Source organism: Symphalangus syndactylus, chromosome 10 (genome assembly GCF_028878055.3).
Source record: "Symphalangus syndactylus isolate Jambi chromosome 10, NHGRI_mSymSyn1-v2.1_pri, whole genome shotgun sequence".
Classification (NCBI taxonomy): Eukaryota; Metazoa; Chordata; class Mammalia; order Primates; family Hylobatidae; genus Symphalangus; species Symphalangus syndactylus.
In genome coordinates this window covers 92,030,601-92,058,564 of record NC_072432.2, presented here as the reverse complement: position 1 = coordinate 92,058,564, position 27,964 = coordinate 92,030,601, and the positions used below count along the sequence as shown (strand labels likewise).

At 52.9% G+C, this 27,964-nt stretch overlaps 2 protein-coding genes across 7 annotated transcripts in view; one reads left to right on the top strand and one right to left on the bottom strand.

The window, feature by feature from the left end:
- The window catches only part of RAPGEF3 (Rap guanine nucleotide exchange factor 3), a 31,171-nt gene extending 26,730 nt beyond the window's left edge, over window positions 1–4,441 (bottom strand). For 2 of the 5 annotated variants that reach the window (XR_008660468.2, XM_055295115.2), the window contains exons 1-2: window positions 3,859–4,440; window positions 3,174–3,524 (exon numbers count right to left, since the gene is read on the bottom strand). Coding sequence is in view for 3 of the 5 variants with exons in the window: in XM_055295115.2 (XP_055151090.2) it covers window positions 3,174–3,524; window positions 3,859–3,864 (357 nt within the window). In the remaining 2 variants the exon portion in view is untranslated. Of the gene's footprint in view, window positions 1–3,173; window positions 3,525–3,858 lie in introns of those variants that run through there. The other 3 variants (XM_063611268.1, XM_055295117.2, XM_063611271.1) reach the window with 3 other exon arrangements.
- Window positions 67–27,315, top strand: SLC48A1 (solute carrier family 48 member 1). Of its 2 annotated transcripts, XM_055295128.2 has the most exons (4): window positions 67–1,228; window positions 5,541–5,726; window positions 24,686–24,853; window positions 25,806–27,315. In XM_055295128.2, exons 1-4 carry the CDS (start codon window positions 1,165–1,167, stop codon window positions 25,940–25,942), a joined length of 555 nt encoding a protein of 184 aa, XP_055151103.1. In that variant the 5' UTR covers window positions 67–1,164; the 3' UTR covers window positions 25,943–27,315. The 2 variants fall into 2 exon arrangements, with proteins under 2 accessions (XP_055151103.1, XP_055151104.1); XM_055295129.2 differs by lacking the exons at window positions 67–1,228; window positions 5,541–5,726 and adding an exon at window positions 18,875–19,136.
- The last annotated feature ends 649 nt before the right edge of the window (window positions 27,316–27,964 follow it).

Genomic DNA, 27,964 nt, shown 5'->3' with positions numbered 1-27,964 from the left:
ACTACTTAGTAAATTTAGTTATTTCATGATGGGTCCTATTACCAGGACACAGTGCAAAAAAAAAAAAAAAAAAATGCTATACCGTGTCAGTTTCAGGGTTCTCAGTTGGGAAGAAGCAGCTGATATGGGTCAAGGTGAAGGTCCTCACCTACTCCCCCCCTCATTCCTGAACAGAAAGGGTTCAGGGTGGAAGAGGAGGCGCTAACTCCCCTGGCACCAGCACTGTGGCCTGCCCCACCCTCACTCCCTGTCACTGAATGTCAGAGCCAGGCTGGAGAGACAGGCACAGAGCCAGACAGCCTGGGAACCTGTCAGACCAGTTCCCTTGGGCCATAGCTAAGGTGTCAAGCTAGGGCTGCTTGTGGTGGGACAGGGGAAGGGTGCATGGGGCTGGGGTGATGCCTTCAGGTGTCAGTTACTGTTTGCAGCAAGAGAGAAGTGTAGCATGGTGGTTACGTGGTTATGAGCTTGGACTCTGCAGCCAGGTTGCCTGGGACCAAAGCCCAGCTTTACCACTTAGCAGCTGCGTAACTCTGAACCTGTCACTTAACCTCTCTGTGGCTTCGTTTTCACATCTATAAAATGGAGATGATGACATTAGTACCTATCTCACAGGGCTGTTGTGAGAATTATTTGGTGTGATAAAGGCAAACCTCTTTCAATAATGTCTGGCACATAAGTACTGTATAACTATTAGCTACTACTATTATTTGGATAGGTTGAATGAAAGTGTGTTCTCGGAGTTACAAAATAGGGCCACTTCCCCAAGAACAGTTACACAAAGAGAATCATCTCAGACTTCCCTGAACTAGGAGAACCCACCAGAGGTCACTCTGATCTTGCCCCTGCCCCTGGACATCAGACAAGATCTCACCTCCCCCTCTTATTTTCCAAAAATGTTCTTCCATCCCATTCCAGTGTCACCTTTGCAATAGCTGTTAGGTCTTATCTTAGTCTGTATCTAACTGCAAGCCCGCCTACTGTAACCCGCTTTCATTTTCTCTTGTCCTGCTCTAGGTAGGAACAGAAAGAGCTGTCTTCAGACTTCTTCTCTGGGAGGTTGGTGGGTTTTCCTCTCGGCTTTCGAAGAGGGAGGTCTGGCCTCAATAACTGGCAGTGCTGTCTTCCTGGGACTCGGGCTCCACCCCTTCACCATGGGCGTGCATGCTCACAGCTGACACTCATTCCCTCATGGAAGCCTTCCCTGGGCTAAAGGCATCATCAAGAGGTAAGAAGTACAGCTTCACAGGTACCCAGAGCCTCTCAAACATAGGCATGATGGAATGAAACCTCCCCACCCCAGTCCCCAAAGATGGTCATCAGAAGAGGGAGTGGCTGCCTGCCTCTAAACACTAAAAATCTAAGTTCCCTCTAGTCACCAACGCCCACCTGGCATGGAAGGGCCTTGTTTTGGTGCCTTTGACCCCATTTACACTCCAGCAAGCTTCACCCCCACCTTTCTGGCCTTCCCATGCACACCAGCCCTTCATTTCTGGGGGCTGTGGGGAGTCAGGAGACAGCTTGGTGGACTCCTCCACTCCCTCCCAGACTTCAGGTCCCAGGGGATCCTCCAGTGACCTCATTGTCCTGGCACCTGACCTTCTCCCTACCCCCTACCTTGCTTCCACAAGCTGGGAAGGGGACAGGAAATGCACAAATAATTATAGCCTAAGAGGGAAGGAGGGAGGGAGGGTTCCAGCCCACTGGCTCCAGGCAATAGTTACAGCCAGTGACCCAGAGAGCCGGAGAGCCAGAGGGGTAGCGGAGGAGGACCCAGGCTCATGATAAGGAAGACCCTAGTAGAGAACAGCTCTACCAGGACTGACACGTGGACTCTCCTCTCAGTTCTGATTGCAAAGAGGAGCCCCTCATCTTGGTAGGTCTCAGTTTTTTCAACTCAGCCTCACTGTAAATGGCAGTTGGGCAAGGTAGGGGGAAGGAGGGAGAGGGTGGTGATTATTCTACTCAAAAGGACTTGCCAATAGGAAGTGAACTCTCAGCTAGGCACGATGGCTCATGCCTGTAATCTCAGCGCTTTGGGAGGGCGAGGTGGGCAGATGATGAGGTCAAGAGATCAAGACCCTCCTGGCCAATATGGTGAAACCCCATCTCTACTAAAAATACAAAAATTAGCTGGGCGTGGTGGCGCACAACTGTAGCCCCAGCTACTCAGGAGGCTGAGGCAGGAGAATCGCTTGAACCTGGGAGGTGGAGGTTGTAGTGAGCCAAGATCGCATCACTGCACTCCAGCCTGGTGACAGAGGAAGACTCTGGTTAAAAAAAAAAAAAAAAAGAAAAGAAAAAAGAAATGAACTCTCCCGGCCAAGCGCAGTGGGTCACGCCTGTAATACCAGCACTTTGGGAGGCCAAGGCAGGCGGATTGCTTGGGCCTAGGAGTTCAAGACCTGCCTAGGCAACATAGCGAAACCTGGGTGGACACACGCAGTAGAGACATAACTGAATCTCAAGCTAAGCTATTCTATTTAGTCTGGATGGTTGGGGATAGCTTCTCTGCTGATTTGGATAGTACAGCCATTATCTTGCCTCCCAAATCCCACCATTCTTTCCCCTTCCTGCTCTCTCCTTCATTCTTTCAGGTCCAGAGATGTTTCTCACTAGCAAAGGGCACTTTGGTCATCTCAGATTCTCCAAATGTCTCAGAATCCTTCCCTGAGTCCCCCAAAGGCAGGTACCAAGCAGTGTCCACATGATCACCTCACCCTAAGACCAAAACGCAGAATTAGCACAGTTCAGTAACTCACTAAAGGAGAATGTTGCCACGGTGACGCACCCAGAACTGTAACCAAGCTTACCTCACTCCAACCCATTGACCCGGCGGCCCCCATACCTCCCACCTTCACCTGGAGAGAACACACAATTACCTAACTCAATGCCAGCTCACTGAGGTGACAGATAAACAACAAATCCCTTTCCCCTTCCCCCCATGCCCGAACAGGGACATTTGGGCAGAACACACACACACACACACGTTGCAGCTGTGTGAGCCACACACGCACACTGCAGACAAGCTTCCTGACCCACTGTCCATGGCAGCTGTACCACTCCACACCCCCAGAGCAAGCTGGGCCACCAGCACCATGCCAAGCCACAATCTAGGCCCCCCTCTAGCCCTGGTACTGGCCCTGGCACCTGGGCAGGTGAAAGGTACTCACCCAGCGCAGCCCCTGGATGCAGCTCGGACGCTGGTGCTCCAGCAGCAGCTGGTAGGAGCAGCTTCGGGGCCGGTGCATCCTCCTCAACACCATGTTGAGTAGTGTCCCCTCCGGCACCACGTCAGGGGGGGCTCCCACCCGCGGGGCTCCCAGAGCTGGGCTCTCCTCCACAGCCAGGCCCACCTGCCAGCAGCTCTCACCTGGCCAGCCCACCTGTGACACGGGGAGGAAAGTGGACAGCCATGGGACGCGACTGGGGCGGCTGGACCACAGTACAACTGCCCCAGGCAGAACTACTTCCTTAGAGTCCTCTGGACTGGTCAGGCGGAGGTGCTGCAACCCTGCCAGGAGCTGGGGGGAGGAACAGGAAGACCTTCACTGGGGCCTGCCGGTCTGGCGCACTTAGGGGTCTCCAGCTGGCTCTTGGAAAAGATCAGGCCCTTCTTAGTCCTCTTTGGAATTCTGTCCCATCTCACTGCCCATGCCCCTGCAGGGATCTCCATCACCTCCCAGCATGTAGCTATAGATTCACTAGGTCTCCCAGAAATGCAGCTTCGGCTCAAACCCTTCTCCCCTCCTCCTCAGCCCTGGCTAACCCTCTCTCTCCCACCCAAACTCCCCACCGTGTCAGCTTCCTCTCCCGCCCTCTCCTGCTCCTCCTCAACCCTGACCCCACCTTACCCACCTTCATGTTTCTTTTCAAGCTCGCACAGCTGTGCAGGCTCTAGCAAAAGGCTGGGGGGTCCCCGGCGACCCCCATCAGCTTTGATAAGGGGATCCGGAGGGTGCCAGTGGGTAAGTCCAGGTATAGTGAACTGGGCCAGTGCCTAGCTGGACTGGCTGCCAGGGCAGCAGGATGCAGGGCTCGGTGAAGAGTCTCCTCTTGGGTGAGTAGAGGGGTGGGGGCGTGGTGGGGGGACGCCACCCAGCCACCGGCGACAAGGAGACCCAAGCCTCCGCCTTCGTCCCAGATGAAGGAGCCAGCTGGCACCGGGCGCTGAAGCAAGGCTGCGCTGGCACCGGTCCGGGCGGGAGCTGTCACACCCCCTGCGCCGCCCGCCCCCTTCCCCTCCCCGGGACTGGCGGAGGGGGCGGGGTGGAGGCGCCCTGCCTTACGGTAGAGGAGAGCGTAGGGGAAGGGGGCGGGCACCGGCAGGCTTTGGAGTCCGCACCCGGGGGTACTAGAGTGGACATCCGCCTGAGCCCAGAGCATCCCCAGCGGGCAGGAGCGGCCCCGAGGTGTGTGGAGTAGGCCGCAGCGGCCGGGGTGTCGGGGATCCGGCGGTGAGTGGCTGCACTGGCCGCCACGTGGCCGGGAGGAGAAATGCAAACAAGGAAACCGGGGAAAGGGGGGAGGGGGTGAGTCATTGCGGCCCCACCCGGGAGGGAAATCCGGGCTGGGGCCGCTTCCCGGCCGGGGGTGTCTGCCTCCTGTTTCGGTTCAGGGTCTCCAGCCGCCCGGGGGAGGGACTAGGCGGCTTTCCCGCGGGGAATCCCGCTGCCTTGCCTCCCACAGTTCCGTTCCCAGACCCACGCCCCACTGCCCTCTGCCCCAGCACACACACACCGGGAGCAGTTGAGGAAACTGAGGCTGGAGAGGAAGGACTGCTCTCCAGAACGGATAGGGGCCCTAAGAGGAGATTGGGGTTGTGGCAGAGCTTCCAGGGGAGCAGAAGGTGTTCGAGTACCACGCCCCCTACCGCGCGCTCCCTGGTGGCCAGGTAGGTTGAGGCAGAGACCGGGAATTCCAGCGCGCCCTGCTAAGCAGGCTTGCTACCGAGGCCCCACGCCTCCCTGGGCCTCAGTTTCCACCACTGTGCAAATGGCCCAGCGCGGGCCTCTTCGCCCCACTCCTGAGAGGGTGGAGAGACAGTAGCCGGGGACAGCGACTCGCGTGGCGCCCCGTAATTGCTCAGGACGATAATGAGGGTTTGGAAGGAGGCAAACTCCCTGCCCCTCGCTTTTTAGGACTTTTTGCCCCTTCTCTTCCCTTTTCCCTTTGCTGTTGAGCCAGCCCAGACTGGGAAGAAGTATCTCTAAAAAGCCTATACCCCAATTTTGGGATGCCAAGCCCCCATCCTCCACTATGATTATTTTCTTGAAAGTGGGGAGAAGACTGGGAAGAAGTAGCTCTAAGAAGCCTATACACCCAATTTTGGGATGCCAAGCCCTCATCCTCCACCAATTATTATTTTCTTGAAAGTGGGGAGAGAAATTTTAATTGTGATTAAAATCTCATTTTTAATGTATACATGTATAAAAAGTGTTTCCCAGAAGCTTACTAAAATGCAGGCTCTGTCCCCAGCAATTCATATTCAATCCTATTGGCATGAAATGGAAAATCTGTATTTTGAACAAACACCCCAGGTCATCTGCTGTGTCCACACATTAAGAAACGCTGGTGGAGTTTTAAATGCCTCTCCGGGGAAGGAAGAAAGCCTGAGAATGAATCTGATCTCAGACCCAAATCCATTCAACCAAGTTCTGGTAATTTGGAAGAAGGAAGAGCAACCTGGAAACTGGCAGGAAAGGATGACAAGTTGGGAGCCACAGGTATGCATGGGGAAGAGTTAGGGGGATGGAGTCATGAGTTTCGGGTTGCTGGGGCCAGTGCCCTGGCCTAGAAGTTCTTGCAGGAAGGCTTCCTGAGACTGGCACAAAGGGGTCCCCTATTTCCTATTCTTGCTGCCGTTACTCTGGGCAGGTGGAAAAGATGCTGGGGAGTGAGGCAGGACACTTGTATACCTGTAGACATTTCAGCAGAACCACAAAAGCTAATCATGTGCCAGCACTCTTTCAAGTGCTTTCCATGTGTTTAATCCCTGCCACGATCCTGTGAGGTATGTACTTCTGTTATCCTCACATCACAGATGGGGAAACTGAGGCTCAGGGATATTAAGTAAATTGCCAAAGTCACACAGGTAGTAAATGGTGGAGCTGGGGCATGAATCCAGGTTGTCTGTCTCCACGTACTCCCCATGGTATACTGCGTATACTCTGTATGTATTCTATTTGTTCTTCTAATGTAGACTAGACTGCCTACGAGAGTCTACTCAAAAAAGGGAAATTGAGGCCAGGCACGATGGCTCACGCCTGTAATCCCAACACCTTGGGAGGTTGAGGTGGGGGTGGATCATGAGGTCAGGAGTTCAAGACCAGCCTGACCAACATGGTGAAACCGTCTCTACTAAAAATACAAAAATTAGCCAGGTGTGGTGGCATGCGCCTGGAATCCCAGCTACTCAGGAGGCTGAGGCAGGAGAATTCCTTGGACCCGGGAGGCGAAGGTTGCAGTGAGCCAAGATCACGCCACTGCACTCCAGCCTGGGTGACAGAGCGAGACTCCATCTCAAAAAAAAAAAAAAAAAGGAAGGGGGAAATCGAATACGTTTGTGTTGAGGTTTCAGGGAACCTCAGGGAGCCAAGGATTGGAAGAAAGTCACTCAAATCAGTGAAAATGAAACTGTCCCAAACCCACTCCCCCACCTATGTTCCCCTTCAACACTACTCTTGCCTTTCTTTCTTCCATCTCTTTTTCATTCCCCCTCTCTGGGGAGATTGAGAAGAGGGCCTGGGGTGATTACCTATTGGCTCCTAGCCTGGGGAGATCATAGGGAGTAGATCTTTATGTGTCCCATTTCTAGCTTGTCCTATCTCTAACAGCAAGGCCCCCAGCCTGCCATCAAAGCAGATGACGGGGCAGGTTTTTGCCTTCTCAAGATCCCTGGATGGGGACTGGCCAGTAGAATTACTGCTCAGCAGATATCGATCAAGGCTGAGGCCCAGAAGGGACAGAGGACTGGGAATGTGTCTGAGGAACACATCCAAGCAAGATGATAACAATCATGCCATGTCCTGATACCGCCTCCACACTCCTGTTACTGTCATTAAATGCTTGGCGGGTGTGTTAAGACGGATAAAGTGCAGTGGCTCATGCCTGTAATCCCAGCACTTTGGGAGGCCGAGGCAGGCGGATCATGAGGTCAGGAGATCGAGACCATCCTGGCTAACACAGTGAAACCCCGCCTCTACTAAAAAAATACAAAAAAATTAGCCGGGTGCGGTGGCGGGTGCCTGTAGTCCCAGCTACTCGGGAGGCTGAGGCAGGAAACTGGCGTGAACCCGGGAGACGGAGCTTGCAGTGAGCCGAGATCGCGCCACTGCACTCCAGCCTGGGCAAAACAGCGAGATTCTGTCTCAAAAACAAAAATAATAATAATAATAACAATAGTCAACATGCACCACGCCCTGTTCTTAATACTTTATATATATTCACTGATTGAATTGTCACAACAACCCTATTAGATAAGGTTGTTATTATTGTTATCCCATTTTACAGATGAGGGACCTGAGACACAAAGAGGTTAAATGACTTGCCCAAGGTCCCACACTAGGAAGTGGTAGAGCCATGAGTGACTCTGCCCAGGTGGTTTCTACCCTGTGTGTTTTACCACTCTGCAGTCCTGCCTCTGAAACATACTGACAGCTCCTATAAAGGGGGAAAAACTCATATCCACAGCCATTTGCCCACACCTTGGTACAGATGATGGAAGCTAAACAGCAGGACCCCTGAATACACTCTACTCGGACAATGAGCTCCTGCCAGAGCACAGACTTCCTTGAACCCTCCCGCATTCCCTTCAAGCAGGTGGCAGCGGCTCCCATGGATAGCTCAGGAGGGTGGGAAGGTGAAGGGGGCTTCTCAGACCAGGCTTTGACTCTGGGCTTGATTTTCCCCACCTCTGCCTCTTTGCTGAGCACTACACAAGCTGAGCCCATAGTTTCCTGGATCTTCACAGGAACCTCATACTCCCTTCCTGCCCCAGGGGGCCTCTCCTCCTGCTCTGCCTCTCCCAGCTCCCTGTTCCCAAACTCCACCACTGCCTAAGCAAGGAGCCTGATACCCTGCATTCCTCCTTCTCCCACATCCGGCCAGCCACCAAGTCAGGTTGATTCAACCAGTGAAGCATCTCTTGCATCTCTTTGTTATGCCCACTGCAACTGTTCTAGCCCAATAATGGTCTCTTCCAGTATTTACTATGTGCAGAATACTATGTTAGTCACTTTATATACATCTTTTTATCCTCAGAACAATTCCTATTTGCAAGTGAGGAAACTGAGTCACAGGGAGACGAAGTAACTTTCCCAAGGTCATGTAGTTAATAAGTAGTATAGCCAGACTCAGGCAGTCTAACTGCAGAGTCCATATTCCTAAACACCATTGTGCACTGCTACCTCCTGCCCTGATTGCTACTATCAACCTTGCCTCGCTCAGTCCTTACTATGCAATGCCACAAGAATCTTCAAGAAATCTTGAATTCATTCAACAACATTTACTGTAGGTGCCGGGGAACTTTGCTGTAAACTAGAGAGCTCAAACTGAGTAGCAGACACTGTCCCAAATCTTCAGGGCCCCAGAGCCTATTGGAATTATCGTTTATCTCCCTAACACACTAATCTGATTGGCTCTCCCTCCCCAGCACAGTGTCTGGCATGAAGCTGATGCTTAGTGATTACGGGTGGAAATGAAATGAACAGGAACAGTGGGCAGTCAGCTGGTGCCTGCTATGGGCCCGTAGCCTCAGCAGGGAGGAAGGGAGAGGAGCTAGTTTCCCAGTTCAATTTCAAGGCCTTTCATGACATCTCTCCCTCCCTCCTTGCTGCCTTCTTGTCTCCTACTCATTTCTCCTCTATCCTGTGCTGTCAACTTTGTTCACAAGGCTCAGCCGTGACATTTGAGGGTGATTGGTGGGATGGAGAGAGGGAGGATGGCAGAAAATTTCACTAATAGGCCTCCCATGGGACTGCGGGAAATGGCCAGCTTGGAGGCCAGCTGGGAGATAAAGCTGTAGGGGATATAAGGGCTGTGCCAGGACCTTGGCCTGCGGCTGAGCCTCCCACAATACCCCTAGGAGTCGACCTTGCCTGTGGTTGGTCAACAGTGGGAAGAGATTGAGCAGAGAGCCAGGTATCCTCCTCTGGACTCTACCTCCTGGCTCTGCATGGTTTAAGGCCCTCTGACTCTTGCCCCCGCTCCATCCCCCAAGGGCGGTTCCAGTTCAGTTCCTCCATCTCCTCCCTTGCCCATTCCTGGGGTGGGGGGCAGGGGCAGGGAGCTGGAGCCTTGATGGGCACCAAGCCAAACCTTCCTAGGACTAACAGGTCACAACCAGTCACTCATGAGCCACTTATGACAGTGATGGGAGGGAGAGGAGGGATGGGCTCCTGCCTCCTCTAGGAGGCCAATGTGGGCAAGCTGGGGCTCACAGTCAGGGCTGGGAGCTGCAGGAAGTTGCAGAGGCGAAAGCAGGAACCCCACACTCTCTTGGAGGCACATTCCTCTGGCTGGTGCTCAAGCTAGCCATGCATGGCAGAGATGAGGAAACAGTCGCTGAACAGACCTGAGGTGGTGATGCTGGGCTGGAGGGTAGGCACAGGGTGAGAGAAGCCAGAAGAGCAGGCGAAGACGGGCAGGGCTGGAGATGCCCCTAGAAGGGAGGGAAGCAGCCTGCCTCCCGGCAAGTTTACTGTTACAGGAATGTATAGAAACGAGTAACTGCTTTCTCCCCTAACTTCTGCTTCTCAAGGAGAGAGTGAGAGAGAGAGAGAGAGAGAGAGAGAGAGTGTGTGTGTGTGTGTGTGTGTGTGTCTTGTGTGGGTCCCAGGAGACACTGCATCTGACCTTGAGTGATCAGTGTTCTGCAGTGGCTGCCCCATTCCAGTCATGGCCACTTTCCCTAAGAGTCACTTTTCTCCTCACCCCTGTATTCTGTTCTGAGGCTGAACACCCACACTACCTACTACCTCCCACCACTCCCCTCTTTGCAACTTTCCCAGCCTTCCCAAAACCTCTGTCTTAAGTGCTCCCATCTTCCAACTCATCCCGGGCCCACGGCTCTGTTCAGGACTCAAACCCTGTGCCCACTTTGTCCTTTTGTTTCAGAGTCTTGGTAGGGGCGACTGCAGGAGCCTGAAAGAGGGGTCCTAGCAGAGCCCTGGCCCCTGCTTAGGAGATGCCCAGTTCTGTCTCTCAGGCCTGGTCAGTCAGGCTGGATCCAGAGCACTGGCTGGGGGCAGGGGGAGGATGTGGGTAACCAGGAAAGCAGGCTAGGGCTAAGGTCCCCTTCCCAGCATCAGAGCAGAGTCACCCCACCCCCAAATCCCACTCTGGAAGTGCTGGGGTCAGAGAGGAAACCGAATAGGCCAAAGTTTTCCTGGCATCAGATCTACTGCCCATTTCCTCCCTTCAGAGAGAACTTGGTAAGAAATTAGACCAGGTGCGGTGGCTCACGCCGGTAATCGCAGCACTTTGGGAGGCCGAGGCGGGTAGATCACGAGGTCAAGAGATCAAGACCATCCTGGCCAACACGGTGCAACCCTGTCTCTACTACAGATACAAAAATTAGCTGGGCATGGTGGTGTGCACCTATAGTCCCAGCTACTCGGGAGGCTGAGGCAGGAGAATCACTTGAACCTAGAAGGCGGAGGTTGCAGTGAGTCAAGATCACACCACTGCACTCCAGCCTGGGCAACAGACCGAGACTCTGTCTCAAAAAAAAAAAAAAAAATAAATTAGGGGAGGGTACAAAGATGAGGGTCTGGAGAGAGAAACAGAAAAGTGGGATCCAGAGAGAGAAACAGAAAAGTGGGGTCCAGAGAGAGAAACAGAAAGTGGGGTCCACAGAGGGAAACAGAAAAGTGGGGTCCAGAGAAGGAAACAGAAAAGTGGGGAAGGAAACAGAAAAGTGGGGAAGGAAACAGAAAAGTGGGGTCCAGAGAAGGAAACAGAAGTAAGGGAAAGTTCAGTTCTGCCTGAGAGAAGGCACAGGCCCCCCTCAGGCCTTGCGGGGGATAGAGAGGCAGCCCTACTGCTCTGCCTTCCCAGCCCTCAGCCTCAGCCCCTCCTGCTCTAGCCACTTTGCCTGCTTTGCCTCTAGTGGAAGTGGGGAGCCTGGTCCGTGAGCTCCACGTAACACACTGCAGGGCTGGACCGAATCCTGACTTAATCTCCCCAACTGCTTCAGTTCTCCCCAAGCCCAGCCTCCTGGGGCCTCAGCTGAGGGTGCCTGCGGGCCCTGGGGGCCAGGCAAAGTGGCAGCTTCTGGCCTGTCACTGCCCCTGAGTCTGGCTCTGCACCCACCTCAGGGCCTGGCCTGTGTCAGACTTCCCCCCCTGCAGGGCGTCATTTCTCTGCCACACGCCTGGCACTCACCACACTGAAATCAAAGCATTGCACAAGTATTGCATGCTGCCTCCTCCAGGAGAATGTTAGCTACCAGAGGGTGAGAGCCGCTCTGCTGTACTCAAAAATGCGTGCCTTGCGTGGTCAGTGCCGTATACATAGAAGGCCCTCAGGAGAGGTTTCCTGCATTAATAGTAACCAAGTTTCTCCCCCTCCTGCCATGGCTTTTTCTCACCTCCCTCTTAGCTTCCCAAGATCTGTCTTTCCCTTCTGGGGCCTGTCCACCCAGTTCTTGACCAATTGCCATTCCTCCCACTGTCTTACTCCATCTCTTGTCCAACCCTTCCTCTTCCAAGAAGTATCATGAGATGTGGCCACTCAAGTCTCTCTAGGGTGCCATTCTTGGGGCCCCTGCTCTGGACTAAGCACAGGTAAGAGCCTTATTTCTAGTCTTTTCCTTCACCCAGTGCCCATGCAGCTGGACTAGAGGGGGACCCACGTGCACTGATGAAGGCTCCATGGTGACTTTCTCATTCAGTAAAGCCAGTTCTCAAACTCAGATCTAAAGGGCAAATATTGATGAACCCCTCTGCCAGGCTTTTCCCTCGGGGAAGAGCTAATGCCCTCCCCTCCTGCCCTCAAGCCTTGTTATTCTCTCACTCCTCACAGTGCTGCAACCTGCCCTTCTCCAGCCCCTGGCAGCTTCCAAGGAGTCAAGGAAGTCAGTCAGCCCCATTTGCCCCCAAGTCCAAGTCCCTGTGGAGGTGAATTGCAGGCTTTATCCACCCCGCCCTCCCCATCCAGCAACAGCTCCCTCAGTAAAAGGTGAAAGAGAATCAGATCAGGTACCTGTGATTGGGGGTTCAGGTCAGGAGATGGAGATCGCTAGAGAACACCAAGATAGGGAGGCAGGCCTGGGCCCCAGCTCCTTCGTGCTGCCCTCCCCAGGCAGCTGCACCTGTAATCCCCCTCCCCTCCCCCGACCCCCCAGGCCACCTGCCTCTGATGCTTTCTTAGCTCCTGAGTTCAAAGACCTGCTGTTTCCACTCAACATCTCACTTGCCATCCTGCCCTCTGCATAGACCTCTAGGTTATCAGTGGGCAGGCAGAGGAAATGGGGTCTCAGTGAGAAGCCAGACTCTGAGCAGTCTCACTCTAGCCCTGAGAATTGAGGAGAACCCCTTCTAAAGGGGCAGAAGGCAGCCCTAGCCCTGGGGAGCTGCATTCTGGGTCCAAGGTAACCCTTAGATTTGAGTCCTCCCTGCAACCTCCTAGAATGCATGGTGATGGGACCAGCTGCCCCCTGCAGCCAGCCACCTGCTGCTGCTGTCTAGGACGGCCCTTTCTGCTCTGTGGTCTACGAGCCTGACCTCAGGAGGAAGGCGAAGCTGCAGGAGGGGGGCCTGGGTGGGATAGAATGGGGAGAGTGAAGGAGTCTACCTGTGTCAGGCACAGCCTCGGGTTGCCACAGCCAGGGTCCTCAGCTGTGAACTCCACAAGGGCTGGGGTGGGGGTGGTGGGGGGGTGGCAAGGGGACCACATAAGGTCTAGGGAGAATCCTGTGGAACTCACTACCTATGTACACAAGCTACCAGCCCAACCTGCAAAGCTGTCTGTTCAGGCACAAGGTTGGGGAAGGCTGCCCCCTAGAGCCAGGATCAAAGAATTCTTTATGGACATTCAGCCCTTCTTTTCATATGTATTGAATATTTATTGAGTTCCTACCTAGGCACCTGGCGTTATACTAGCCACTGAGAATACGGAAGTGATCGAGGCAGACATAAAGTGAATAACTATCATAGTTTGCCCTATGTTGAGGGATTTTCTGGGACGTGGAACTTTTTGTGGTAAAACTGGAAAAGTCCCCAGTGAATCAGGAGGAGTCAGTTACCCTGCCTTCCTGCAGATTATATTCCAATAGGGACAGCAGGAGTAGGGGTGGAAAGTAAAAATACAACTTTTTGTCATGATAAGTGCTGTGGAGGAGGAAATAAGACAGAGCAAGGAATCCTCTGAGGAGGTAACATTTGAGCTGAGACTTGAATGATGAGAGATCAATCTTATAAACACTCAGAGAAGAGCTTTCCGGGCACAGAGCACAAAAAACCTGGGACAGGAACAAGTGTGGCACGTTTGAGAAACAGAAAGGTGAATGTGTCTGAAGTAAAACGAGCAAGGGTGGGTAAGGCTGGTTGGAGCTGGTAAGACCCCGATCAATTTACTCTAAAAGCTATGGAAGCTATTGGAGTGATTGAAGCAGGGGAGTACCATGTTCTGGTTGTTATTTTTATTTATTTATTTAAAAATTTTTTTTATTGAGATGGAGTCTCAATCTTGCCCAGGCTGGAGTTGAGTGGTGCGATCTTGGCTCACTGCAGCCTCTACCTCCCAGGTTCAAGTGATTCTCCTGCCTCAGCCTCCCAAGTAGCTGGTATTACAGGCACGTGCCACCACGCCTGGTTAATTTTTGTATTTTTAGTAGAGATGGGTTTTGCCATGTTGGCCAGGCTGGCCTCGAACTCCTGACCTGAAGTGATCCATCCACCTCAGCCTCCCAAAGTGCTGGGATTACAGCCATGAACCACCTCACCTGGCCATGGTTATTATTTTTAAAAGATTGCTCCAGCTGCTGGGTGGAGAGAGGATTAGAGGGGGAAGAATGAACAGAGGAGGACCAGTTAGGAGGCTGCTGCAGGTAGGTAGGTGGTGATGATGGTGGCTGGACTAGGGTGGCAGAGGGAATGGAGAGAGAACAGGGCAAATCCAACTGTATTTTGTAATGAATTTGATGTAGGAGCAGAGGAAAGGGAGGACTCAGAGATAACACCTAGGTTTGGGTCTGAGCTACAGTAAACAAGGACATGCCCCAGGGACATCAGAGGTCTCTCTGCATGGGGATTAAGAAGAGAGGAGGAAGCCCTGACATGTCTAATAAACTCAATCATCTGGAAGATAGCTCAGTAGGTGTATCCTTGACCTAGCATTGTGGGAGAAGATATGTCTGGAATGTGTGTTTCTGGGGGGAGTGAGAAAGGAATGTCAGCAGGCAAGATGTCTGCAGATGGGGAGTTAGAAATCTGTCTTAGTGTTGGTGGGACCCAGTTCAAAAGAGACTTCAGAGGGATTGATGGTTTAGACGGGTAATCTATATAGGACCTGTTTAGATGAACTTCAGAGGAATGAGGGATGATGTATTAGGATGATAAGGTTAGCTGTAACAAACAACTGAGCTGTAACAAAGCCACTGACACTTCTCACTCATGTTCTACAGTCCAGTGAGGGTCTAGGGGACAGGGGTAGCTCTGCTCCATCCATTCATTCAAGCCTAGGTTCTTTCCATTATGTGGTACATATGGCCTCTAAAATCATCACAGAATGAGAAGAGGGAATGCAGGCTGTATGAGAGATTTTTAAATGAGCCCAGCCTAGAAATGGCACACATTGCTTCTGCCTTCATTCCATTGTTCAGAACCTGATCCCATGGCATCCGTTTGACTGCAAAGAAGCTGGGAAGTGTAGTTCAAATTTGGGAGGTCCTGTGCCCAGAAAGAGACACACAATGTTGGTGTGTGTTGTGGAGCACTAGTAGTTTCCGGGGCAGGCAGGCAGAATGGCTGTGCATCTTGTAGGGGTCGCAGTAGTGTCTGTCCTGGGCTGGGTTGGGAGTGTGCTCTCTGAGAATACCTTGGAAGGAAGCTGATATGAGAAGATGTGTATGTGTGGTGCACACCCATGTGCTTTATGGCTCAACAATCATTCCATTCTTTCCCATTCTCAAGGTCTTTCACTGGATAAGATCTTAATTCTCTCACACCTTACCACTGAAATAACCTTGTGAATGCTTTATCCTCTGCAATTTTCCCCCATCAAATCTAACTGGATAATATAGTCTAACTAATCTTCCTAAGACTTGGCTTATGTCATGCAATCCCTGTTCAATAAAAACAATAACAATTTCAACAGCAGCAGCAATAATTTGTTGAATTACTGTGTTGAGCACTTTGAGTGTAGTATCTCAATATATCTCGATCTTTGTAATAAGCCTGTGATGTATCGTCATCATTCCCTGTGTACAGATGGAGGGACAGGAGTCCTGAGAGGTTCTAGCTGTGCTAACACGGTAGCCACTAGTCATGTGCAGCTACTTAAATTAATAAAACTAAATTAAATTAAATTAAATACATTAAATTTAAATTAATTTAAATTAACTACATTAAATTTAAATTAATTTAAATTAAATACAATTAAAAATTCAGTTCTTCAGTCACACTAGTCACATATCAAGTATTCAATAGCCACATGTGATTAGTGGCCACCACTATGGAGGGTGCAGATATGGAATATTTTCTTCCAGGCAGAAAGTCAATTGGATTGGACATCTGTGAGTTAGGGGCACTTGCCCATGGTCACAGCAAATGGTGAAGCTAGGCCTCTGACCCCACCTGAGTCTAATGCTCTGCAATAGTTCTTTACTGTTTCTACAATTTAAAAAACGTTTAAGCCTTCCCGTAGCCTTGTACAACCTGGTCTAGTACTACTGTTACATAATTATTTCTCTTCCTTTTCTTGCACAATCTCACTTTCCAGCACAGCAAGCTTGCTCACTGCTCTCCCATACCCCTAATATGTCCACTCATAATATTTTTGCTCTCCTCCTTCTGTCTGCTCAGCTAATGAATTTTCCCCTGACCTTTAGGTTCAGATAGCTGAAATAGCTCTTGAAGCAGTCTCGTCTCTTCCATTCTCACTGCTTCTGCCTGGACCAACTCTGAAGCCCCTCATCCTCTCTTGCCATGGCAGCCTTCTGCTGCTACTAATTCTACTTCCTGATGTTTATTGAGTATCTGCCATGCGCTAGGCACTCTTCCAGGCACTCCTCATCACAACACTTTGAAGTAGGTGTTACTGCAGTCTCCATTTTAAAGACCTGGTAATTAAAGCGCTGTGGGGTGAAACTTGCCCAACTCATCTCTCTGCTTCTAGTGTTTCACAGGCAGTTCGCCTTCACTCTATTACTCTGGCCATAGTTCTGAAACACAGAATTGTAAGTTTTCTCCCCCAGCCCCAAGGGGAGGGGGACAGACTTCTTAACAGAGCATTCAAGGCCCTTTATGTTCAGAACCTTTCTAATCTCCAAACCCGCTACTCTACCTTCAAACTTGACATTCCAGCCACAAACGACTTACAGTTTCCCAAAGCGGCCGCGTTATTTCCTTCCTCTGGGCCATCACACATGCGGTTCCCACTGCCTGGAGTACTGTCCATCCTGGCCAGCTCTGAAGCCATCCGTGGCAATGCACTCCGCACCACGGGGCTTGCTCCCTCCGCCACAGGACCAGCACTTACTCTCCACCAGCGGCTCCTAAAGGAGGGCTGGTGCTGAGCTCACAGCCTTGACATCACTTCTCATTAAAATACACACTCCAAGATTCAAAATTTAATAGGCAGGGGTGGGGCTGGGTTTATTTTTTTATTTTTAAAGAAGCTCCCAGATTATTCTAGAGTGAGGCAAATGTGCTTAACACTGGTTTACATCCCTTGTTTGGCAATTAAGCACACCCTGTCTAGATTCCTTGTGTATAATTGCTTTTGTTCTTATTTTATTCTTACCTTCATTCACTCACACTCACCTATTCAACAAACATTTATTAAGGGGTCATTATATGCCAGGCACGCTTTTAGATGTTGATGTGAACAAAACTGGCACCGTCCCTGCTCATGAAGTTTATGTTCCAGAGAGGGTGTGGTGGGTGGGATAATAATGGCCCCCAAAGATGTCCACGTCCTCATCCCAGAACCTATGAATATGTCACCTTCCACGGCAAAGGGATTTACTTTGCTGATGTGATGAAATTAGGATCTTGTGATGGGGAGATTATCCTGGACTATCCCCTCAATCACAGGGGTCCTTAGAAGGGAAAAGGAGGAAGAGGGAGTTAAGGCATGTGGGTAGCCTCACTCTAGAAGCTGGAAAAGGTGGCCGGGCACGGTGGGCTCACGCCTGTAATCCCAGCACTTTGGGAGGCTGAGGTGGGCGGATCACCTGAGGTCAGGAGTTCGAGACCAGCCTGGCCAACATGGTGAAACCCCATCTTTACTAAAAATACAAAAATTAGCTGGGTGTAGTGGTGGAAGCGTGTAATCCCAACTTCTCAGGAGGCTGAAACAGGAGAATCACCTGAACCCAGGAGGCAGAGACTGCAGTGAGCTGAGATCGCGCCACTGCACTCTAGCCTGGGTGACAGAGCAAGACTCCGTCTCAAAAAAAAAAAAAGTCAAGGAAACTGATTTTCCCCTAGAGCCTCCAGAAACAAGGCAACCCTGATGTCCCCTTGATTTTAGCCCAGTGAGACCATTATTTGGACTCCTGACCTACAGAACTGTAAAATAAGAAGTTTGTGTTATTTTAAGTCAGTAAATTTGTGGTAATTTGTTACAGCAGCAAAAAAAACAAAAAAAACAACAACAAAAAAAACAAAACTAATGCAAGGGGTATTGGTTATGTTTTGTGCAGGTATATGATGGGTCTCCCCATGTGGATCCTAAGTGCTGTGGCAGAGCCCTTGTTATTGTGCCGGGATTTTCCCTCCAGCTCCCGGCCGGAAACTGGGCTCAACGTGGGAGCTCAGTGCTGCTGCAGATCAGTCTCTTCCTTACAGTGGTGTGATCCCCAGGGTCAGGGTGAGGGGTTTGGGAGGATGAGGCTTGTGCCGTTAAAAGGAAAGGTGAGGTCGGTTGCAGTGGCTCAAGCCTGTAATTCTAGCGCTTTGGGAGGCCGAGGTGGGAAGACAGCTTGAGGCCAGGAGTTGGGGACCAGCCTGGGCAACATAGCAGGACCCCATATCTACAAAAAATAAACAAAAAATACTAGCCAGGCGTGATGGCACACACCTGTAGTCCTGGCTGCTTGGAAGGCTGAGGTGAGAGCATTGCTTGAATCCAGGTGTTGGAGGATGCGGAGCTATGATGGCGCCACTGTACTCCAGCCTGGGCAACAGAGTGAGACTCTGTTTAAAAAAAAAAAAAAGAAAAAAAAAGTAGGGATTTGTGGGGAGCTGTGCGTGAGGATAGAGTGTTTGCAGTCAGAAGGTGATGGTCGCAGGGGTTCCCAGACTTCAGTGTGTGGAGAAATCCGTTGCGATATGGTGGGAGGGAACCTGGTTGATAGAAGGACGGGAGGAAGGAATTCTATTCACAGCGTACTCTAATATTTCTTAAGTTTTACATATTAATTTTTAACAAGAAATTTAAATTTTGATTTTAAACGAAAATACGCCTCTTATTCAGAGGTAAAGATTTTTAATCCCCGCGGCTGGCTCGCATAAAGGCATATTTCCGGTCCCTTCCAAGGTCCAACTATCCTGACACGGCGGGTCTGGGGATGGGCCCAGGAATCCGCCTTTTTAACAGGCATCCCCCAAACGACACGGCGGCTTCGCGAAGCGGCGGTGGCGTCTGCGGTTCCGGGCGCGGGCGGCCTCCGGCCGGGGAGGGCGCTGTGCCGGCGGCGCGGGGGGCGGGCCGGGGGCGGAGCGCGGGGCGCCGGCTGCTCTGGCGGCTCCCGCGGCTCCGGCTGGCGGCTTCGGGCCCTGCACCTGTGACTCTCGGCCGCGTTCGCCCTCTGCCCGCCCGGCGCCGCAGCCCCATGGCCCCGTCCCGGCTGCAGCTCGGCCTCCGCGCCGCCTACTCCGGCATCAGCTCCGTGGCCGGCTTCTCCATCTTCCTCGTCTGGACGGTGGTCTATCGACAGCCGGGGACCGCGGCCATGGGAGGGCTCGCAGGTACCCCGGGACGCTGGGCGGCGCGGGGCGGGTGCGCGGCTGCGGGGCGGGCGCTGTCAGCTGCTTCAGGACGCTTCCCGCGGAGCGGGTGGTGGAGTGTTTACTCGAAAACAGCGGTTGGCGGCGGCAGGCCCCACGCGGGCCCGGGCTCCTGGGCATTCCTGGGTGCCTCCGGGACCCGATGCCCGCCCGGGCGCCACCCGGGGGTGCCGACGGCCCGCCACTGCCGGCTGCACAGACCTGCCGCGTCGCCCGGGTTATCTGTCACGGCACACTGCCTGTCGCCCTCCGCCCAGTTGCCCCACGACAGTGTCCCCTCCGCGCGCCCGCAGCGCTGGTCCCCTCCTATCCCCAAACACACACGCGCGCACACACACACACACACACACACGCTTGTTCTGAGGGATCCCCTGCCCCCAGGGCGCCCCTTCCCTGGGTGCTGGGTGAGGGCAGAGAGGGAAGAAGTGGGAAAGGAAGAGGGCTAGGGGTGGCTAGGGAAGCCCATCTGCCTCCTTCTGGAGGGCTCCCCCGCAGATCCCTCTGCCGAGACCCACAGGGAGGACCGCGTTAGGGATCTCGTAGAAACTGGACATTCTCTTTCCACCCATGTTGGTGCCTTTTTGCCACCCGTCTGCTGTGGCTCCTCAGCCAAGGTCTGCCAAATCTTGCAGCCCAGCCGCCCTTTCTGTGCTTCTGGGAGGGAAGGGGAAGCATTGGTTTGCTGATGGGGGCTCTGGGCTGACCAGTGCTCCTTGCTGTGCACATTTGGGTTCACAGTTTAACCTCTCTGTGCCATAGAATTGGTATGAAGATGAAAAATATTATCTCTACTTTCTAACATTTTAAAAAATGCTTTCTATGTGTCAGGTACTATGTTAAGCAACCTGCTTCCCTTATTTCATTTAATCCTTACATTAGTCTCATGAAGTAGGCCTTACTATTATGTCCATTTTACAGATAAGGAAACTGAGGCCTGAAGTTAAATAAATTGCTTACCCGGGATTACACAGCTACATGAAATAATATGTGTAGGAAAGGACTTTGGGAAGAAAATACGTATAAGGATAATACTTTTACATATGATGATCATATTCCATTGCTAAAATCCTCTGCCAAAAGAACCCTAAATGGAATAACTAAAAATAACCGATTTACTCACTGCCACAGGGCGTGCTGAGTGCCATCCCTGGGTAGAGTCGCAGCATGAGGTGGGGTTAATGCCTTCGAAGAGGGGCATACATGGCCCCACCCTACACAATGCCAACAAAGCACTGGGTCACCAAGAAGGGGGGAGTGGGCACCCTGGCTAGGGTGTTCTCTGCCTGCCCAGCTGCCTCACCACCTGTGGGATCCTGAGGACAACTGGCCCATCTCTGCGCATTATCTACAGAGCCCTAGTTCCTTTCCCCTCTGCACCCCGCCACCCTCCATGTTTTTCAAGGTTCACTTCTCCCTGCCACTTTTTTGTTTCCTATTGGTCCTGTTGCTTTCCCCTCTGGAAGGCGGTGTCAGAGCCCTATGATTGCATTGCTAAGACCGAAGGCGAGAGAAGGATGAGGAGGGAGGGCCAGCCTGGGATCTCAGCTGGTTGTGTTGAGTCTGGCCTGGTACAAGTGGCGGTGAGCCCTACCTGGCCGTTTGACCCCATCCTGGGCCACAGTTTCCTCATCAATTAGGAGTGGGAGGAGATGTCCCCGAAAGACATCTGACTTCCCTCTGGATCTGAAATCTTGCAGTGCTGCCCACTCCCTGAGTCTCCAGCTGCCTCCTAGAGGGCTGTGGAAAAGGCCTTCTTTCTTATACTCTTGGGAGTTGCCTGGGGTTTTCTTCCGACCCAACTCTGCCCTCTCTCCCACCCCACAGGCTTCCCCTGGCCTATGAGGCAGGCCAGCTGTGGAGCTGCCTTCAGAGAGAGGCGCTAGGGCAGCAGCCAGCTGGAGGAGGGTCCTGGTATCTCCCTGATGGTCTGATCTTTGACAGTGGCTATGGAAGAGCCAAAACTACTTGGTAGTGGTGGTGGTGGTGGATGGTGGCAGGGAGAGGGGTTGCCAAGCCTGGGCCTCCGACCTTCCCCACCATGAGTGGGTTCTCAGAGGGTCTGTGGCTAGTCAGCCTTCTTCCTCTTTTGGGGGTAAAGTGTCAGCAGATTTACTAACTTGTGAGCACCCTACTTCTGACTCAGTATTTTATAGCTCAGAATCTGCTGAGTCACCCAAGGGTAGCCCCAGCATGCTCCTTCTCCTGTGTTGGGCCAGGCATGGACTGATTGGGTGTGCCGGTTTCTGGGGCAGAGTCATGGAGCCCCTGGGTCTGGTGGGCAGAGTGTTCACGGGTGGGGATACCCTCTCCCATCCTGATGGGTACCTTCGAAGAAGTGGCTTTGCAGAAAGGCAGTGGCAGAAGCAAGGCTGGTTTTCCTGGGGAGGCGGGCAGGTGTGGGTTGGATCTACCTGGTCTAGCTTTGCTGTGGGAGCACTGGGGGAAAACACCGCCTCTAGCTCTGGGTTTAGTAGACCAAGGAAAGAGAAAAAGGAGAGTTGCTCCTGGAGTCTGAACAGCTCTATGTTTTTCCCACGTGAGCTGTGAGCATGAGCCCTGGGGCTCCAGGACTGTCTTCCTCCTAGGAAGGAAGGACTTAGGCCCAGCGTCCTTCTTGTCTGCATTTACCCTGTGGGATCCCCCGCGTGTCTCCTGTCTCCTCACCTCCAGCCCAGCCACTGGGGATGCTTTCACCGCCCTACCCTATGCCTTCCTTACCCACAGCTTATTGGCTGTGAGCCAATAAGCTCCCATGGCCAAGCGGGGGCTCTGCTCCTTGGAACAGGTAGGATGGAGCAACGGTGTGGTCTGGTGTGGGCTTGCAGCCAGGTGGGATTGGGGACCTGTCCGTTCCACCCCGAGTTTTACAAACCAGGCTTCCTAGAGTCCCCAAGTGTGCTAGGGAAGGGTATTAGGGAGATACATTGCCTCCTGCCTGATGTGTGGGAGGGGACCAGTGAGGGGCTCCACCTCCTTCAGTGACCCCCTTGGGTAGGGCTGGGGGAGAGCTCCCTTCCCAGGAGGGTGGTGGGAGCCAGGGCGTGGGCAGCAGGCCTGCCTCCAACCTTGATGTGTGTTTATCTGGAGGGGAGGCCTCTGTGCAGGGCCTGGAGCAAGGTTGAGGGAAGATGAGAGATGGGTAAACCATGCCTGTTATTCACAAAGAACAGGGCCCGAAACGCCCCCAAATGGCTGTCTTCCTCTCCCTCCTGCCCTCAGCCCTCTTTGGTATGTGCATGTACATGGGGGTGGGAGTTTTGGGGAACCACTGGATCGTGATCAGTGGACTAAGAGATGGCATCTTCACAGGCCCCTGTTTCAGCATTTCCTAACCTAGAAACTGCTGAGTCACAGAGGAATTGTTCTGACCTTATTTTTCTCCCAAGCTGGCTTCTAGAATCTTTGAGTGGGAAAGCATCTTAGAGTTCAACTTCCCCAACCCCTCTGTGGAAGGAGGAGACAGAGGGCGAGGGGACCTGTTCCAGGCAGGTGCCCATCAGACCGGTCCTTGAGTGTGCTCAGTGACAACACACCTTGTTCCCAGGGCCCTTTATAAACCAAACAGCTCCCTCAGACGAAAACATGGGACACACGTGAGGAGTGGGAGGGACTTCTGGGAAAGGTGGCTGGTATAAAAATCCAGATCTTGTCAGAGGTAAGAGGAAGCTGCGGGATGATTGTCCTGTCCACCCCTGGTCCACTCCAGCATCCAGACTAGGTGGGGAGGGACAGATGCTTGTCCTGGCCCACCCTGATCTCAGTGGGAGGGGGACCCACATTCCAGGCCCCCACCCCCTGAGGAAGAGTGGAGGTAGGCAGGGGCAAAGCTGGGAGAGTGTTCGGGGGGTCAAACGGTGGCAGGGGCTGAGGGAAGCTGTAGGCTTGGTAGGCCTTCACCCTCACTGGGGTAGAACCCTGGGCCGGTTACCTAAACTGGTAGGACCCCTGGGCCCACCCATTTTTAGATGTGGAAACACCAAGGCTTTGGGACACAGCAGTGCCAGGCTCCCGGTTTCTTAGCTTGGAGTCTCATGGGTTTTTGTTCCTCACTGGACTGCCTGGGGACAGCCAAACTGGGACAGCCTCTGAGCTGGTAGCTCCACGGTGACTAGCTTCCCCCTGCCTTTTTCCCCCTTAAACAAATTATGAAATATTTTAGGCACACCAAAAAGGATAGATGATTTAACAAACACCCTTATACTCATCACCCAGCCTAAGAAAACAGCATAGATAAAATAGCATAGATTTCCCACCCAGCCTAAAAAACAAAATAGCATAGATTCCTATAGATTCAAAGCACTTCCCCACCCCCACCACCCCATCAACTTCCCTTCCTTGCCTCCATTGCCAGAGATAACCACTTTCCCCAACCAGATGCTTATCCTTCCTGTGCACATTTGGTAACTACTCTGAGTGGTGTGTGTGCAGCTGCCTTTTGGAAAGGCCTCCTGACTCCTAGGATGCAGCGGCCTGAGTGGCCCACACCTTGCAGCCCAACCAGCTGAGAGTCTGCAGCTGGCTCTGCCTCTTTCCTCATTCGTCCCTTGCCGGGATCCACCGCCCTGCCCAGACCCTTGCCAATGGAGTTGATATTTGTTCCACTCTTTGGGCTGCACCAGCAGGCACTGCCTGGCACAGAGGGTTGTTTTGTATTGTATTGTATTGGCTGGGTGGCAGCTGGCATCCTAGAGGAAGTGTCCACCCAGGCGCAGAGGCCAGGCCCAGGAAAAGCTGGGGGCAGTGGGGGTGGGGGGCGGTGCAGATGGTGATGGCCTGCCCTTTGCCGCAAAATGGAGGGAGTGGCATGAGGTCTGGCCAAGAACAATAAGGCCACTCAGGGGTTGGGTGGTCCTGGAGTCTTCATGGCTGGACCTCCTTATCCTGCAAAACCAACTGAGGCAGTTTGGGAACAGCCCTGCAGGCCTTGTGACTTTGAGACTGTGGCCTCTGAGGGCTGGGTGGAGGAGGAGCATGGGGCAGGAGCAGGGCTTCCCTGTTCTGTGGCCCTCAGGGTAGACAGTGACAAGTCCCCAGAAAGCAGGCTGGGCTGCTGAGGCACAGACTTTCTGGTTTTCAGGATCCTTTTATCCTCTTGAAAAGTAGTGAAACTCCATGCAAATTTTATATATGTGGGTTTTAGCTATTGATACATACTATATTAGAAGTTAAAACAGAACATTTTTTAGCATTTTAAAATAATACTAAAAATAACATGAATTAACATAACATTTTTGTGAGAGGTATTCGTGTTTTCCAAAACAAAATAAAATGAGAGAGAATGGTAGGGTTTTGTATTTCTGCAGGTTTCTCTAATGTTGGGCTTACTAGCAGGCAGCCCAGTCTCTTACCTGCTTCTGATATCACAGCCCCCGAAAAGGAAAACTCCATTCAATGAGGGAATGAGTGACAAGACCATATTCTTGGTATTCTTATGCAAATAGGCCTGGCCTAGTGGATCTGCAGGGCTCTGGAGCACCCTGGGGATGGGCCCTGATGTGTCTCTCCTGCAGGGGTGCTGGCACTGTGGGTCCTGGTGACACACGTGATGTACATGCAAGATTATTGGAGGACCTGGCTCAAGGGGCTGCGCGGCTTTTTCTTCGTGGGCATCCTCTTCTCGGCCGTCTCCATCGCTGCCTTCTGCACCTTCCTCGTGCTGGCCATCACCCGGCATCAGAGTGAGGGCGGGTCCCAGGGAAAGAGGGCATGGGAGGGACAGCAGCGGGGATTTTAGCAGCATTCCCATCCTGGTTCCACAGGTTACCTCCAAAGAGACTGGGTGAATTACTTAACCTCCCTGGGCACGGGTTTTGTTATGGTTCAAGTGGAGAAAACAAGTCCCCACCTCCCAAGTTGGGTGGATTCTATGAAACTGATGTGAAGTCTTGAGCAGTGCATAGCCCATACAAGCACTCATGATATTGGGACCCATTAGTCTCTGCCCAGCTCTGGGATGGGAGCGCCCTCTGGTGGCTGTGGCTGGAAATAACCAGAGGTCCTTCTTCCTGGAGTCTGATGCTAACTAAAGCAGGTTGGAAGTGGCCTAGGGTACTTGTCACAAAAGCGGAGTGGATGATACAGACCTGTGATTAGCCAGCCCTGCCCTTCCCTAATCCCCACGGCCTCCTGCCTGAAAATCCTGGAATACTCTAAAACGGTCCCCAGCTCCGTTCTACTGTTCCAGGCCGTGGAACAGTAATGGCCCGTGGCCTGTTAGGAACCAGGCCGCGCAGCAGGTGAGGGGCAAGCGAGACTTACCGCCTGAGCTCCGCCTCCTGTCACGTCAGCGGCGGGCATTAGGAGCGCAAACCCTGTTGTGAGGCGCATGTGAGGGTTGCGTGCCCCTGATGATCTGATGTTTGACGATCTGAGGTGGAACAGTTTCATCCCCAAACCATCCCCCCAAGTTTTTTGTGGAAAAATTGTCTTCCACAAAACCAGTCCCTGGTGCCAAAAAGGTTGGGGACCATGGCTCTAAAACCTCCATCACGATGTCTTTCTGAAGGGTTGGTTCAGCTGCCGGGACGTTGCAGGGATGTTGAGTGGGGAGAGTGGCCCTGGCCTTGTGGCCAGTGCAGAGGCCGAGGGCAGGGCCTGCTGAAGTCACTGTCGGCACTTCTCTCCCTGCAGGCCTCACAGACCCCACCAGCTACTACCTCTCCAGCGTCTGGAGCTTCATTTCCTTCAAGTGGGCCTTCCTGCTCAGCCTCTATGCCCACCGCTACCGGGCTGACTTTGCTGACATCAGCATCCTCAGCGATTTCTGACCCAGGGGGTGAGGTCTCTGCACCCTGGGTGGGCCTTAGGACCTGGACTCAGCCTCTGAGACGTTGGGAGAGGCTACTTCCACCCCCTGGGGACGCCAGAACTGTGGCAGAAAATACACAGCAGGACGAGTCTGGTCTCCCAGGAAGCTGTCCTGCCCATCCCCTTTCGAGGAAACCCGAGTGTGGTAGAGAGGGAATCCTGCCATGTTGCTCATCCGCCTGGCCAGAGGGCGGCTTTAGACCTTTTCAAATGGATGTTTTCTTTTCTTTCTTTCCTTTTTTTTTTTGAGATGGAGTCTTACTCTGTCACCCAGGCTGGAGTGCAGTGGTACGATCTCGGCTCACTGCAACCTCCACCTCCCGGGTTCAAGCAATTCTCCTGCCTCGGCCTCTCAAGTAGCTGGGACTACAGGCATCTGCCACCATGCCCGGCAAATTTTTGTGTTTTTAGTAGAGACAAGGTTTTGCCATGTTGGCCAGGCTGGTCTCAAACTCCGGACCTCAGGTGATTCACCCGCCTCAGCCTTCCAAAGTGCTGGGATTATAGGCATGAGCCACTGTGCCCGGCCTGGATCTATTTTCTTAGCAAGCAGTGAGGAATCTTTGTACATAAGGCCAGGGCAACAAAGTCAAGAGGTCAAGGGGTAGGGCCGTGAGGCCTGGACCGATGCTGCAGGCACGGGTTTCCATCCCTGCTGCCCTAGGCACTCTCTTCCCAAGGCCAGGGTGGGCACCTGGGGAGGTCAGTTCAGGAATATCTAGCAGAGACCTCTTAAGCCCCCATCCCAGCACCCCATCCTGTCGTTCCCAGAGCTGGTCTCCCATGAGTGTGCTAGAGCCAGATAGCCGTGGCCCCCCACCCATCTCACTCACACACACAGGCATCCATACACCCCAGAAGACTTCCCAAATGAGGCCAGACTCAGGGTCACGGGGAATGTGCTTCTGCCCCTGTAAGGGCTTTGGGGAAGGGGGCAACATGGTAGAGGCTAGAAGGAGCCCCCAAACCTGTGCCCATGCCCCTCCAGCCCTGCATTTCCACTCTGCCTTTTCAGAGTGCCCTTACTGCACCCAGATCACCGGCCAGGAGAGACCTTCTCTCCCACTCCAGCCCCTCTCACTGCCCTTCAACTAGAGCTTTCCCCTTTTTACATTTCCCTTCTGAAGGACACAAATCTGCTTTTCTGCCCATACACTGGCCCGAGGGCCCACCTAACTCGGGAGGGAAGGGGCTGTTGTTACAAGGATGATTTTCTGTTAGACTGCCATTTTGCACGGTCTCCCCCTTCCCACCTGATGTGTCCTGCCCCTCAGCTCTTTGCCTTATCTGTGTCACTGTCACTTTAGCAAAAATACAGCGGCCATTTGTATCAGCCTCTGGTGGTTGCTTGTGAGGTGGGAATCTTGCGGGAACAGGTGGACTTTGGGAGGAGTGGGCAGGGAGGGAGTGGTGGTGGCAGTTCTCGGGCTATCTGATTAAGCCATTCCCCTAGTTCAGTTGTGCCCTGGAGGGCAGGGGACAGGGTCAGTGTCTCGGGGGCTGGAGGCCCTCTTGCCTTGGCCCTCCTGGCATGGGTGAACCACCAGCTCAGCTCTCCTCCTCCAGCTTTCCTCTCTCTAGCACCCCCCAGCCAGGGCAAGGATGCCCACGGGCATAGCTACAGCAACCCCTGCGTGATTTGGTGTCCACACCCGAGAGGCCAGGCCAGATGGGAAAGGGATTAGCACCTCTTCCCTCACACTCTGCCAGGCTGCTGGGAGCTTGGGCCAGGTCTAAGGTAATGAGGTGCTCCTCTTCCTGCTGGAAAAACCGGACAGACTCAGAACCACAAAGGCAGGTGCTGCCGGCCTGGCGCCTTCCTCTCTGCTTAGGCTGGGTGAGCTTGTCCAGGCCTGTGCCTCACCCCTTCTCTCTTCTAGGCTCAGTGTATGCTTAATCAGGCATGGTGCATCAGAGCGGGAAGGAACCATCAACAGTGTATACTTCTGGAGCCTTCTACTGATAAACAGAGGCCCCAGAAG